Source organism: Apis laboriosa, unplaced genomic scaffold (assembly GCF_014066325.1).
Source record: "Apis laboriosa isolate Shangri-la unplaced genomic scaffold, ASM1406632v1 scaffold68_cov148, whole genome shotgun sequence".
Lineage (NCBI taxonomy): Eukaryota > Metazoa > Arthropoda > Insecta > Hymenoptera > Apidae > Apis > Apis laboriosa.
In genome coordinates this window covers 5,765,372-5,782,145 of record NW_025224135.1, presented here as the reverse complement: position 1 = coordinate 5,782,145, position 16,774 = coordinate 5,765,372, and the positions used below count along the sequence as shown (strand labels likewise).

The following is a 16,774-nucleotide window of genomic DNA, read 5'->3' as shown; positions in this document are numbered from 1 at the left end:
TAATAACGATTTCTTAGTGCACGTTTTCCACTCGTGGACACGATTTATTAACGGATGACTCAGTTTGTAATAACGAGCAGTTTGCCTCGACGATGTTAAGATATCGAAGGCGGCTCTTCGATCGTGCTCCAATTACTAATTGCAGGTTTCACGCAATTGGTTAGTCATCCCTCGTCCCCTTCCCTCTCGAGGAAGAAAGCCTCGAAGAACGTATCCTCCTTCTCGCACGATCCGATAAAACAAACGGTTTGATAAGATAAACAACCGGATCGTTTGATCGTTTCGATCGAGGCTCGATTGAAATTGAGAGTTACGAAATGAAGAGAGAGAGAGAGAGAGAGAGAGAGAGAGAAAAAGAAAAGGAGTTTTTCGAGATTGCAGACGACGTTCGAGGGTCTACTTTCTATATAATCGAAGAGCAATCGTGTTTTTTAATTACCGTGAGAACGATGATGGTGTGGCATTTCGTTTCCTCGATCGATCCAATTTGAAAGATTTTGTCGTTTCGAGAGAGATTCTATGTTAAGTATCTTTGCATTCTTTAATTTTTTTTTTTTTAACGACAACTGCTTAATTCATTTACAAAAAGGATCTAAAAAGAGAATGTCAATAAAATATTGTGTAAAGTATTACAAAGTATTTGAAAGGAAAAGAAAAAGAAAACATTTTAAATTATTTTACAAGTTGTATAATGTCGATACTTCGACATAGGAGTCATAAAGGTTAATTAATAATTGTTAATGAATCGTGAATTTATTATGCGCCTAATATCGATTTTTAAAGATGTTCGTTTAAAGAGATCTCGATATCCAGTTCGAAACGAAATGTCATTTTTAATGGTTTTCAATTTTTGAAAAAAATATTGATTATTAAAGTGATTTAGTTTGAAATTAATTTATGAGAGAAGCATTTCACTTCCTTCTTTCGAAGGAGCGAATCGATCGGTAAACACGCGTGAAATTGTTACATGCTGATTTTAAGAACACTTCCTCCGTTCACCAGAAACCGTTTGTGAGAGCATGAGGGCGGTGCTCGGCTAATCGTAGGTTGTGCACGTCGAATAACGGAAAAATGCTTCTATCTGTCTGGAGAGAGTGCTCCATTTTTGCACATTTGTGTATCTGTGCATACTGTGGATAGAAAGTTTGGGAACGAAATAGTTTCGAAAGAAAACTATTAAACACATTGCAAAATGTATTTTTTTAAAGTAAAAATAACGACAAATGGAAAAAAATTTACGTTAATTAAATTATTTTCTACGTGAAAAAATAATCGAACAGTAATACCATTTAAAATTCATATACTTTGCATATACTTTCGATTCATCAGTATTATCAAAAAAAAAAAAAAAAAAAAAAAAANNNAAAAAAAAAAAAAAAAAAAAAAAGAAAGGAAACGAGAATTCAACGTAAAAATGGAACTTCACCTCGGAGGATTAACAATTAAGATAGAGTGTTCTCACTTCTGGCTCGCCATGTGTCAAAAGAAATGGAAAAATGCGGACAGAAAAGAGCATAAAGGGAGAAAGGCGAGGAGAAAATGTCGAGAAACATATACAGTGAATGTATATCTCGGTTGGTAACGAGGAAAATGCGCGGCCACACTGTCTCTGGTCGCCTTTCTGTCTTCATTGTCGTCGCTCGTGTACGCGAGAGCTTTCGTCGTCGGCGGCCACGGCGTAACACCAGGAAGTGGAAACGCAATCCACGAGGGCTTGTGCAACGACACCGATGCTAGGAACTTCCGTGCTAACCAGCCTCGACGACAATACGACTCGTAACGAGTCATCGATGCGTGCCGTGAGCGGACTCGCAATTATTCCCTCGTGGAATCTGTCGGCCAGCTTTCTAACTCGTATCGTTGTTCAAAGCCTCGTTGTTCAATCGTCGAATCGTCCAATTTCCATTTCGCTCGCTGATTCCAATATTTTGATGTTATACGTTCACAATCAGTGTCGATCATTGTGAAAATACTAATTGAGAATAATATTAAAGACTTACGATACGGTGTACGAATATCTTTTATAACTGTTATATGCAAGATATTCCAATTGAACATTAAAATTATTGTTTGAACGATTTCGTGGTATACTTAAGCTATAGGCATGGCGATCTTTCCTTTCTTTGCCGTCAGATGTCTCTAGTCACTTTCTCGCAAGTGAATTTTAATTTCTACGTGTACAAATTCGAATCGTATTTTTATTTATAGTAAAAATCTATAGTAATAAGAAATTCTTCTTGACATTAATTTTAGTCTTAATTAAAGAATAAAGGTATACTTAAAAAATGATAACTTCGTGATACGATAGTTAAAAGATTGGATTAAATTATTGGATATTATTGTTAACGAGATGTTTAATTTCTTACAATTTTTTGACTTTCATATGGAGAATAATTCCATTACTACTGTTTACGAAAATATGATGAGTAACCCTAAGGTTAGACGTTATTGTTATAATAATACAACAGAGGTACGCGTCGAGTTTCAAAGTCACAAGTATCCCGAAACACGTGATTTAATAATGTAATTGAAATCCATTGTTTGGTTGGTCTTTCAGGTGATGCAACAACAACAACACATGGCCGGAGGAATGGGTGGCGTGAGACCGCCACCACCCGAATACAAAGCGGCTCAGGCCCAAATGATGCACGCTGGTATCGGTATGGCTCAACAAGCTAGGTTTCCCAATACCGGGCCTATGCGCAGGGTTACGCAACAACCTATGCCACCTTCAGGTGAGTAGAAAATTGAAATTGAAATCGTTTCATCGTTTGCATCGATTAATAAAACTTTCTTAAAGAAACTCTAACTCTTAATTAAAAATCTAAATATAGGAAAACTATTCATATATTCGATTGTTAAATATTGAACAAATTATTGGATAAATATTAAAATAAAAGAAAAATATCCGCGTTAAATGATAAAAGGAGGAAAAAAAATAAATAAAAGAAATAACATAATAAAAAATGTTCATACGCGATCGAGGGAATAACTAATATGTTCGTACAAGTGGAAATCAACCGGCAAGATCCACTCTGTTAATTTTTTTACGCCGACACTAGTGACGGTTACGTCATTTTCATATGCACTGGAAGTCGGAAGGCACTTAGGGTAATGAGAATCTGGGCGCCTAGTATCGATTCTTTTCGTCGAAACGGCGAATGTTCTTTCGATGCGTGGATTTATTCAGCGGTAGATTTTCATTTACTTTCGAAATTTTATTGAAAAAAATAAAAAAAGAAGAAAAAAGAAAGAAAGAAAGAAAGATAAATGTGTGTGTACACATTTACCTTTCTATTTTATCTTTATTGCAAATTGCAATACCGAAAACTATAAAACTATTTTGAAATAAAATAACATAAATTACAAAAGTATGAAAATTACGATATATAATAAAATATATTTTAAAAATTTTAAACCGTGGAAAGAAAATTAAATTGTAATGAAAGTTTTTAGAATCGTGAAATTTAATTTAAAAATATTTGACGAAAAATATATATATATATATATATATATTTACGATGACATTTCTCAGTTGTGAGCTGAGGGCAAGTAGCAGCGATCGTCTATTAAAAAAAAAATATAAAGTGGAACAAAAATTCGCAATTTTTTTTCTTTCTCTCGAGAACCGATCAACCGAATTATTTCGATTACACGGAAGCAAACGGTGAATAATGGCGGAAAAATATTTAATTGGACGAAACGTCCATTCGAATAACGTTTACACTTAACTTCTTAACCATTAGATAAGTATCCGTGGAAAATGAATCTGATCTTTCTGCTCCAGGCTAAAAAGAACGAGATAGTGGTGAAGATGGGGGTGAAGAAAGGGGGATCGTAAATATTCTTATACGCGTACGAGGTTCCCTCTATCGATCGGCTCGAAGCTACTTTCATAAGATTCTATCCAAACGAAAATCCACAGAGCATTAAGGCTCCACGTTTCCATCGCAATACGTGTATCTTCGTTACGTATCTGGCTGAGCCAGAATGAAGAGACGTTTCTCTCCGGGATCGATCACTCTCCTCCTCTTCGATTCGATCGTGTGTTTCGATTCCCGTTAAACTTGCATAAAATTTTTCCATATAAATTAAATCTAACGAGAAAGATATTCTTCCTTTCCATTTGACGCTGACAATAAATACAGAATCGTTCGTATGGCATTTATTTCCATAATTTTTTTTTGAATTCCAATTCGAAAAACAGATAATAAATAATAAATAAATAAAACTGTAATAAGCAAAATGGAAATCAATGCTGTTTAACAATTTAATAAAATAAAATAAAGAAAGAAATTCTTCGTAAATTTTGAAATTATTAACAATATAATTTTTTTATCTTTTGTTTTCACCGTCAGGTCCGATGATGAGGCCGCAAATGGCGCAGCAACAACAACAGGCATTGCACGCTGCCGGTGGCAATATGTACATGGGCGGTGGTAGTATGGCCGCGATTGGCGGCATGCATCAAATGCATCAGCGTCTTGGATATCCTAGGACCAACAATCAACGGCCGCCTAACGTCAGCGTTGGCCCGCCCGATGGCCTTGGGAATAGCATCGCTGGCCGTGGCGCGCAGCAGGAGTGGCGACACGTTCTCATGCAGCAGCAGGGCTTTCAGGCGCAAATGCGATCGCAATTTAATCAGCAAGGTCACCAAGGTAAGCTTCTCCCCGGTAACGTAACTCGTAATATTCGTGCACTTCGCGCGAGGAATTCTAAGCAATTCTAAGCATTAATTAGTGGAAATCTTTTTTTTCGTTTAGTTAAAGTTGTTTGGTTAGTTATTAGATTTGTTCGAATGGTCTTCGATTATCTTTGATTTTAAGAATTAATTTCCACGGAAAATGGAATATTCAAAGGATCGTACGAGACGGATGTTATTTCCATTTTTAGTTGTTAATGTTACGACGAGGCATTGATGATATTGCGTAGAATGCGAGTTAAATTTTATGAAATTTATAGTTGTATCTTTTCTTAGAAAAGATATAATAGGAATGTGGTTAATTATGTGGTTTAAAAATTCAGACGTAAGAAACTTGTTTATGACAAATGGAAATTGAATTATTGTTTTTCTTTAACTAGTTATTATGAAATAAGCGTATAAATAATTGTGTTAAATCGTTTCACTTATCCTTATCTTCCAGGTGGATTCGGTATGGGTGGCACGGGTGGCATGCAGATGAACGCCGCACAAATGCAGCATCAACAGTTGATTCGCTCACAGAGTGGAGGTATCGCCGGCTCCGGTATGGCCAACAGCACTCAGATGCAGCAGCTACTGTCGCAGCAACACCAGCAGCAGACATTAGCCATGCAGCAGAGTAATAATCAGATGTCACTGCAGATGCAAATGTCGCAGTCCTCATCAGTCAACTCTGTCAGCAGTACTGGAACTGGTGAGTCTTGGACGATGATCATTCCCTGATTCTCATAAAGAGAAAAGTAATAATCGAGAGATAACGAGTTAAAGAAAAGTTATTTCAATTTAATTCGATCATCTGTTGATCGATCAACTAGATAATTTTATGAGTTAATATTAATATTAATAACATTGTTGATAGTATGAATGATAGTGATTTATTTAAATGATTTTATTTTAATTAAATAAATTTACCGCGAAAGATTGCAAAAATTTAGATAATGAATTATAAAATAGACACAAATAATAATTATAGTGTTAGTGATTTGTTAATGATTTTGTAATAATCAAGAAACATATACACAATAAAGTAATTAATCATTTTAATAATGTTTTTAGGAATCGAATTTCTATCGTTGAGATATATTTGATTTTAATCGTATTCTAATAATATATCGATATTTGCGTATAATATTTTATTACTGTTATTTCTATATTTAAATTTTTTAATATCGCTGATTCTAATCAAGTATGCATGTAACTGAATAAAAGCAGTCAATAAAATTCCTTGTCCCAATTAAAACATTGATAAATAATTAATATTTTATTATGTATATCTTAAATATAATAATTACTTACGATACTTATAATTATTACAATAGAATTTTACAATAATTACAATACATTAGTATATTTTTATAGTATATTTTTCCTATCAAAAATGCTTAATTATATCTATTATATATTATATATAGAAAACACCACTTCAATATGATACAAACATTTTAAACTATCTCTTTTATTATCATTTACATTCTCCATTTTTTTTATTAGAGTATAAAAGTATTACTCTTTTCTACTAATATATTATTATATTCACTCTCATTATACATATCACAAAATCCTTATGTTGTCATCAATCATGTTTGAACATAATTCCTTCCAGGTTCCCCTCTACACCCGCATCAACAATACGGCGCTGGCAGTCCAGGAGTGCGCAGTTTGCCACAACAGCAACAGCAGCATGCGCAACCGCCAGTCACTACTACCACGGATCCATCCGTAACCGCGGCGGACTTTAGCCTCGAATTTCTAGAGAATCTTCCGACCGGAGACACGTCGAACTTCAGCGCTCAGGAACTGCTGAATTCCCTTGACTCCACGGGGGGCTTCAACCTCGATATTCTGTAAGACCACGCCTATCGCGGTCTATTCGGAAAATCGGATTTTTATTCACTCAAAGACCGGTTTAAAACGTAAAAAAGAAAAAAAGAAAAAAAAAGTGAAAATGAAATAATAACGATAATTCGTTCACGCTTTAGGATCGATCACCCCTTTGAAAACAGATACAACGTCCATAAACAGACTCGCTTATCGTATCAGTGCAGCTATAATCTTCGTCGCGTGCTGTGCCGATGATTCGATTAACAGTTCCTCGAGATCGATGAATAACGATGGGACGTAATCGTCGCGTTGAAAGGAAGAAAAAAATAAATAATAGTAAAGGTTAGCCGATTCGTGGAATCTGATCGTGTCATTTCTTACTTTCTATAGTAAGAAAGGAATTATAAGAGCGCGGTGAATGGACTATAAATTAGTCGAAAGTAAAACAAATGAAGTGAAGGGGCAACGAGAATAAGATTATTGATTTCCGTGTTGTGACGAGCACTCGAACCGCGACGATCACGTTTCCCTGAAACGCGCGTCCTAACGATCCGTTCATCGATTGACTATAACTTCAAACGCACGGGGTGATTTGATCTAGTCGAATCGGAAAAAATGTCAATCTCGTGTATGATAAAGGTGTATATGATACTATACATATGTATACTAAATTTCTTCGGTTGTTCGGCTTATAGATGCTAAAGGATGAGCGAGTTTAAAAATTCGTCCGTCAGATGGCATCCGATTCGACGTCGCGTGCATGGAAACCGGTCATAGTGTATTTTCGGCAGCTAACCTTCCGGCTGGCGATTATTCTTCTAGGCAATCACTTTTAGTAAAATTTTATTTCTTAAATAATAACGCGAAGAAGCAACAGAGACAAGAGGTAAATAGAGCAAGATAAAACCAGTGGACGGTCGACAGCGTGGGAAATCAAGAGGGATCCGTAATATTCGTTTCGTTGCTCCGCGAACGTTTCATATTATAATAATATACAATAATACATAACACATTTAGTCGCCGTGTATTCGATCATTCGTATATTTTTATTTCGTTCCTCACCGTATTTTCTTTTAGTTAAAACGGTCGTTCCAGAATGAGGATCGATCGATCTTTCTCGAGTGCACGCGTCGACGACGCTACACGATGACTTCGACGCGCACTCCACGCGAAACGACCAATGATAAAATAAAATTTTTTTCTCTTGATTTTTCATGTAACGATTCGCGATTCGAGAATTATCAACAGTTAAACAGACAAAAGAAATCACTCTGTTAATCGTCTATTCATGATCGATCATTTTGTAATTTTTAGTTACACAATAACCAGTAATTAGTTCCATTCTTTGGATTAACGATTGAAAAGACTTTTGGCCGCTGGTTTTCTCGAGCAAATCAGCATTCGACCGTCGCTGAATTTCAATTTACGGTTAATTACATTATTACGGTAATGATAATTGCTAGAACTAGTAGCGTATTTAAACGAATGATACCGCGAATGATGTCGCGTATTCTACAATTAACAGAAAGTCAATTATGAGATATATTATTCGATTTCACGATGAATTCATCGTTGCCTGCGACGACGGGCTAATGTTTCGGTCCGATCGATCGGTCCACGTCTCGCAGGGTTCGCATCGCGTTTGATAATGAGAAGAAAAAGAGACGGAGCGAGTTAGAATGGAAGAGAAAGAGAGAATGAAGAAATCTTTCCTAAGAACGCAGTGTTAGTGTTGCTACAGAATAAATTACAATCTTGACTGTACATAAAACATATACAGCTACGTAAACGCAACATATACACATACACACATACACAGATACATGTAAGAGTTAGAAGAAAATACAGGACGATAAGTTCGCAAACTTTAGCCGATTAAAATATAAGAGCCCTACGATATAGGTGAATATATTATATATTACATATATTATATATGTATATATAATATATGAATATAAACAAATATAATGAGATAATAGTAATTGATGATGATGGTATGTGAGTTAAGAGCGAATGAGGGGGAGAGAAAGAAAGAAAAATAAAAAGTTAGAAAAAGATAGAAAGTTTGATGAAACGAAAGAAAGGTGAATATTAGTGAAATGAAAAAGTGAGACGAATGAATCGAAGAGGAAGAATGAGATGTCATGTGAATATAGTGTATATGTGTTCGCGCGGCGATAAAGCACATTTCCTCAATTCGAGCATATTTATTGAGTTTTAGTTCCACAGAATGTGCTGTGTCGCCGAATTCAAGTTGCACATGAAATAATCACGGTCAGCTACGACCACCACCGTTCTTGGTACGATGAACCGAATGCTCTCTTCGCGAATTTCCCGTTCCTTTTCGGCTCACGTCTCTGCATACGCGGAGAAGTTATTACAAGACAACATTAATATTTATTGTTCAATATAATTTTATTATTTTTAAGTCGGAATTCTTACGAAAAAATATCGAGAAAATAATTTATGAGATACATTGAGCTACAGTTCATCGTGATCAGATGGCGGGGATTCGTGACTAATCTTCCAAATAGTGATACATTCCATAGATAAAGGAAATTGAATAGAAGTTCACAGTTCGTCTAATCAAAACTATTGTTTCTAAAAAAAAAAAAGAGAGGTCGAAATAAGATAAAAACGAAATTAACGAGGAAACATCGAGATAAGATAGACGCGCGAGAATTCAAGAACACCGAGTGAAAAAATATAATGAACACACCCGGTAGAAACTAAAAAAAAAAAAAAAAATAGTAATGAAAGGAAAGTAAAAATAATGAAAAGTAAAATAATCCTCGACCGTTCGCCAAGAAATGCGCACGAATACCTTCCGATCGGAGTTTCGCTCGTTACTCATAGTTATACTCGACGCTCCAAAAGAGATCATATTTCCGATCTTGAGTGTACCATATGTCGAGTGTTCCACATGTCACGAAAATTAGCAACAAAAATAAAATATGAGTCGTTTTTTTAAAGTATGTAAAGTAAAGAAGTAAAAAAAAAAAAAAATATAAATAAAAATAAAAAAAAATAAATAAAAAAAATAAAAAAAATAAAAAAAGAAAGAAGAGAAATTCCTTAAATCGATCGGAATGATGTTATTATTGTCTTGTAAAATATTGGGGCCACGAAACATAATCTAAAGAATGAAAAAACGACATAAAAAAATAAAAAAAGGGAAGAAAGAATAATAATTTAAAAAAAGAGGGAATGAAGAAGACAGATGCTCTGATCGTATTACGTTGATTTAACAAGAACGTATAATGTAAATCGAGAGAATCAAGTACGGTGATGAGATGATGAGATATCAATCGCTACAGTGATTGTTCTGTTTTCTTTGTTTTTTTTTTTAAATTCTTAATAGAATTATAATATACATACATATGTTTACATATGTTTTTTTATGAACGAACGAAAGTGAAAGAGAAAAAGATTGCAAGAAAGGAAGTGTGAGCGAAATTAAGAAATTGAAATAAAATCAAGCACGAAAAACAGAAACGAGATAATTTGTTGTGAGAGAGAGAGAGAGAAAGAGAATGAGAGAATGAAAGAACGAGAGAGAATGAGAGTGAATGAGAGAGAGAAAAAGAGAGCATTAGGGACCAACCAAAAAGAGAGAAAAAAAATGGCGTGCAATGGTGTCGATTGTCGCGGTGGATCGTTTTTCTTTTTTATATGCACATTAAAACAAGAAAAAGAACAATGGAGAAAGTGAGACATCAGTGCCTCGACTTATTTCGCGACCGAATACCGAACTAATAATTTAACCTATATCATTCTTACGGGAACATCATGCGATATGTATAAAACATATCGTTTTCGATTTTCGCGAACACTCGATCTTCCATGTTTAAAAAAAAAAAAAAGAGAAATGGGTATAAAAATTGAAAAATAAATAACAATCATGCTGTTTATTTCTTGCACTGTCGATAGTTAATGATGGTTAAACGATATTCAGCCGAAAAAGATATAAAAAAAAAAAGGCTCTCGTGTAAATCACTTTATCGAGAAGTCTCGTGCTGGATAAATATATCTAATTATTTATAATATTTATAACTTTATATGATATACGGGCATTTCGCATAGAATAAATTTCATGTTGAATTTCGAACTGTTATTAATAAAAAGCGTTGAGTTCCTACAATGGTTTCTTTACTTCGCTTCTGGATAATTATTGTCTCATATCACAAATTGAAAGTTTCCAATTCGATTTTCCATTTTCCATACAATAAAAAACCAAAGAGAAATAAAGAGAAAAATTGATCGTGCAATTCAATGAAATTATGTTTTCATTCAAGTGAATGATAAACAACACATATAGAACACACTATAAACGTCGAATCGGCCACGTTGCTGTTTGTCGAATCTCGTAATTTCGCTAATTGTCGACTCGCATTAAACCCGCAACAAATCAGACTGTTCAATGCGTTTCAACGTCGATTATTTACACGACAAAACTAATCGAAACATAATTCCGCACAGAACAATTGCTAGAAAGGGATAGAGAATAGAGGACCAACCAGTCTCATTGATTTATCCATGATGGTATCTTCCATTCACTTTCAAATATTTTCTAATGTTTATACATTTCTCATATTAAACTATTTTCACAGCTATTCCTTTTAATTAAATTTAATTTTCGAAATGCATTTTTATCGATTCTTTTTGCAAAATCAAAGGCAAATAGATCTCTGTTTGAGAATGTTGGTGGCAATCGTGTAGAATTTACAGTAGCGCCCATCAATTAACACGGCGAAAAAGAGAAAGAAAAGCGAAAAGAGCGAACTCTAGGCGGTCAAATGATGGCGCATGCAAAGTGTATCCACATTGCTCGCGCGATAATCGTAATGAAACTTTGTTCGTTATCGATTCTTTCGAAACTGTTGTTGCTAAGCGGATTCGCGCTTTATGCTAATTTTTGTTCTTCATCGAATGTTTCTATTAATCGATACATAGTATTAGGCTTCATGCGAAGAAATCTCTTGATGTTTTCTCGTGAATCAACTAGTTAATGCGAAAATTTGTTACACAATCGCAGAAAGATAGCATCTGCGCTACGATGTTCCAACACTAGGTCGAACAGTGGTGGTCTAACGTATATAGTCGCGACGGACGCGCGCGCGGAAAGGGGAGGAGGATCAATATCATGGTTAGGGAGAGACCAGACTGAAAATAGGAGCGAGTGTAAAAGCAGCGATGAGGGATAAGGATTACAAGAAGAGAGGGAGAAGAAAAAAGGAGAGAAGCCAACCCGAAAATGTCAATTCGTCGGCCTTGATTCTTCGTGAAATTATAATTGTGACAAGGATGGCTCGTGGCCGATTTATATAGGCTCTTATTGTTTTACTGGAAAATTTTAGTGCGTAGAGCAAATGTTTATGATGATGAAGAAATATTTTTATGAATATTATTTTAAATTGAATTTTAGATTAAAAAAGGTCATAAATGTGAAAATTCACAATTTCTTTTTAAATCGTATTTTTTCATTGATCGATTTAAACTTTTCATAGAATTACGATTATATAGATCGCATTTATATATAATCTTGATTTTTCAATATTATTGAAATATTTTGTTAATTCGAAATTTTATAACTTATATGTTTTATATTTCTTTATATAATTTTCTTGATTTTTTATCTTATCATGTCAATTTATTATTATTAATTTAATTTAAAATTTTTAATTAATTTTGAATCTTATCAAAATTTGTTAACTAAAATTTTATAAAAAGAAATTTTTATAAAAAAAATTATCGTGCGTTATATAATGTTTAAAATGTTTGAATCAATTTAGAGTCCCATAATATTATTATCCCATTAGTATACAATGAAAATTATACATATTTTACGTAATCGTACGTAATCAAGATTATTTAATTAATGATTTTATTGTGTTAATATTAATTTTCTTGATTAAAGATCATGCATTTTGCATTATGATTAAAAAAAATCTCTTCTTTTATGCAATTTTAAATCGATCACTTTTCACCAACATTTTTTGTTAAAAATTAGTTGATAATATATTGTATAATAAATGATAAAAAAAAATTAAATCACTATAATCTCATCGTTATATTTTTCATGATAATAAGTTATATCAACTAGAAATAACTAAGAAATTTGAAATGAAATAATATTTCTTTTTTCTAGTTCAAAAATTTAATTGACAAAAGCACAATGACGATCCACCAGCGACCGACATCGACTAGGCATACAATATTCCACTATAAACACAACACCGAAAATGGCTCATGAAAATCCGTTATAAAACCATTAACTGACCTTTGCGATAGAAAAAGACAAATGACGTGTAATCATTTTTAATTAGAATCTATTCTTATTTTAAAATTACAATTTCTAGCTTCTACAAATTATTTAAACCTTAAATTATGTAGAAATTATAAATATATATTATATAAATTATATAATATAATTTATATAATTTATATAATATATAAATTTTATTTATATATTAATAATATAATAAAAAAAACATTAAATAATAAATATCTCTTGAATTATTTAAATAGTTAAAATAAACGAGAAATATAATTAATAAATTTTTATTTACAAGATAATATTTTGATTAATATTTATTAATAGAAATGTATTTTTAATAGAATAATAGAAACGTATTATGAACATAATTCACAAATATTTTTTTCCTAAAACAACGGATTTGAAATGTCAATCATCCTTCATCGTAAAGGTCAGCGAGATCTTTTCTAAGCTCTTATTCGACAAAGTATATACACACACATAAAATTTCATTCTCCTGCGTGAAACTAAAAAAAAAAAAAAAAAAAAAATGAAAAAAAATGAAAAAAAGAAAATAAAAATACGAAAAATTGGGCGATATATATTTCAAGGTTATATAAAACCAAACTCGTGGTTCTTGTATCCAGTTTATTTTATACTCGCTTGCCTTGTGTGTAGAGCGTCGACTAGATGATTTTCTACTGATCCTCTCTTTACAAGAATACGAAAAACAATCGTCGAGGTCGTCGCGAACATGAAATCAAAACCTCTTTTGAAACACCTTACTCATATAGCGTCATCTGAATTTCGTTTTTTCCAAGGCCGATCTGTTTAAAATCTATTTTTAAAAATTTTATTTTTTTTGATTTATATTTTGAGAAAAATCAATTTTTATCTATTATTTTGTAGTTTTTAAGAATTATATTGCAATTTATAAACAAATATTAATTTAATTATTAAAATCGTATTCTTTTCTTTAGTCTTACTCTTAGTCTTTCACGAATTTTCAATTCAAAGAGATGGCCTTTGGATAAAATGAAATAGATTCTACAATAGGAAGAAACGAGAAAAAGCAGAGTATAACTCAACGAGTTTGAAAATGTAATAATTATATGTATAGTATCTTTTTCTCGATGATTCTTCTCATTGTAATTAATTAACATTAATCAATAATTTTTATCGATACAATTAGTATTATTACATTAAAGTTCAGAACAACGCTTATGGGATCAGTATTTATAACAACATGAAGAGGTTTCGATAAATTAAATAAAAATAATATTCGACCAACACGATGACTACGACGACAATTCAGAATCACGGCGACAGAAGCATAGCAACGTATCGGTTTCTTTTTTCCTTCGTCGTATATTGTAAATAGCGTATAGTGTGTGTAAGCAGAGTACGGTTGGAAAGAAGTAGATAGAGACAAAGAGAAAGCGAGCGAAGCACGTGACTGTAATTTTTGCGGCTGACGGATAATCGGCGAACATCGCCGTGCCACGGAGTCTTGATGTTTTCTTCTTCGACCGAATTGCGGACGAGAGGGGATTGAGAATGCAAACGAAAGCCGTTTCTCTCCCTTCTCGGCGAGAAATCGCTTCGAACAGGTCATAGGATACGGTCTGTGGCGATACGTAATGGGCGTGCACAGTGACAATCTTGAAAAAATAAAAAAAAAATGAAATAATTAGATGTTCATACAATTCGAAAATTAGTTACATTGTTAAAGTTTTCCATCTTATAAATGATCGAATTGATATAAACAATAAGAAAAAAATATACAATTAAAAATAAATAATATCGATTTCAATTAAAATCGATCTTTCGAATTACGAAATTAAGGAACAAAAAGAAAAAAAACAAAGAAGAAACGTATGTGAACGGGATAAGCATGCTAGCGCCTTCATCGCAGATCCATCGACGCAGAATTAATACTCCCTTCATGCTATTGTTCTCAACGAGATTGTGATATATATATTGTTAACGCTATAACGATAATTAGAGCGCGTACATATAGAGGGCGCATTGTTCGTCGCGCGGACGTTTTAGTCAAAAAGGGGGCGCAGCAAGCAGTCATCCCGGAGACTCAAACGAAACGGATTTTTCGCGAGCTCGCCGATATGATTTTCGATGATCCGTGCCGTGAAACTTACGCCTCGCCGTTTCTTTCCGTTCGCGAATCCATGAAAGCAGATGGGGTCACCGAGAAAGACAAGATGAGCAAGCAATAAAATAATAGTGAAACAAAGGAAAGAGAGAAAAAAAAGAAATAAAAAGAAAGAGATAGAGATAGTGATAGAATGAGTGACATACGTTGATTGGATAGAGACGCGAGGGAAATAATGCCTGTAAATAAACGAACAAAACGGAAAAAAATGAAAGAAAGAAAACAATGTTGCGTTATAATTATTTATGTTCAAATCGAAGCGAATTCGAGAGTGAATTATTGTAATAATTCGTAATTTAACACGAAGTACGGAGGAAGGGAAATGAGAAATCATATACACAGATTATGTACATAAGCTAATGGGTAATATCTCCCTTGGTAAAGGATAGTTTATGAATAGTTTTTATTACAATTATTATTACTATAATTATTATTATTATTTCCAAGTAACTATTATTATTATTATTATTCTTAACATTATTATTATTGTCATTATTATTATTATTATTATTATTATTATTGCTATTGCTATTATTATTATTACTTATTATTATTGTCATTATTAATCTTGCAATGGCATACCAAGATTTTTTGTTATTTTAATAGAATACGCATTTTCTTTATTATATCGCAAAATTGTTGCAAATATAAATTTTATATAATTTTTTTTTATATTTATATAATTCAAAAATATATATTTAAAATTATATGAATGAATTTTCTTTATAATTTTTTGATATAGAGTGAAAGACTTGCTAAATTTGAAAGATCTTAATATCAATGAACTGAAAGAATAGTATGCCATTGGAGGCTTAATATTATAATTATCATTGTTATTCTTCGGCCAATGATCTCAAAAGAAAGATAATAATTGTGTTTGGATAAGAGTGTTACTAAATCTGAGCCGATTTCAATTTTTATCAAAGGCCACAATGAAAAAATTATTATCGTTTCATACATTCAACATAAATTTTACTTTTTCATCGTTTTCTCTTTTTCTATTTTCACTATTTCGTTTTTCCTTTTCTTCATATGTTCATTCCTTCCTTCTTTTTATTTTTATTTCTGGCCTATGTACTCTCTAAACATGTTTATGACGCACTCGAAACGAATTCTTCGTCTACAGTTGCGCTTTGTTTCCGGTTATAAATTCCGTTACATTTCTCATACGCGCGTATTCCAAAAAATGGCAAACGTGCGATTTTTATATTCTTTTCTTCGTTTCAATATGTTTTGAATCACTCAGACTTCTTCTGGCTTCAGGAACGTGTTAAATGAATGCATCAAAGAATGAACGTTCCTTTTTTTTATCGAGCCATGCATTCTTTCATTGCATAAGAAAGAACATGAACAAAATAAATAATCTATTATATCGATATAAATCCCGTTTACATAAAGTTTTTTATAAGTTTTTATCGGATAAACAAGAAACATGTTTATTTAAAAATTTGGAACTCCCATTTTTATTGTTTTTCCATCAATACACTTCCAAGATTCAAAAATGAATAATTACTTAATTTTCTCTCAATCCTATTAATGAATTCTTTGTGCGAGAATATTAAAAAAAGAAAAAAATAAATAAATAAATAGCGTTTTAATATAACGTAATTCGAAAGTGACCTATTGAATAAATTTAGTTAAAACTGATAGCGGTGCAACGCTGATCAAATTACTCATAAACATGTTTTATCGAATGAGAGTCAAGACATTTTGTCATGTCTTTGTATATTTTTATGCAATGTTGTAGAATGATATTGTTTCAAATATATTATACAGATAATAATAATAAACAAATTTATATGCCATAATCTCTATTTAATTT

General features: G+C 32.5%; 1 protein-coding gene across 7 annotated transcripts in view; it reads left to right on the top strand.

Moving 5' to 3' along the window:
- Window positions 1–12,910, top strand: part of LOC122718958 (neurogenic protein mastermind) — a 221,154-nt gene extending 208,244 nt beyond the window's left edge. For 5 of the 7 annotated variants that reach the window (XM_043944406.1, XM_043944404.1, XM_043944409.1 and 2 more), the window contains exons 4-7: window positions 2,558–2,735; window positions 4,359–4,661; window positions 5,148–5,399; window positions 6,309–12,154. In XM_043944406.1, the coding sequence (XP_043800341.1) occupies window positions 2,558–2,735; window positions 4,359–4,661; window positions 5,148–5,399; window positions 6,309–6,553 (978 nt within the window). In that variant the 3' untranslated portion in view covers window positions 6,554–12,154. Of the gene's footprint in view, window positions 1–2,557; window positions 2,736–4,358; window positions 4,662–5,147; window positions 5,400–6,308; window positions 12,155–12,674 lie in introns of those variants that run through there. The other 2 variants (XR_006347487.1, XR_006347486.1) reach the window with 2 other exon arrangements.
- Window positions 12,911–16,774: the final 3,864 nt, after the last annotated feature.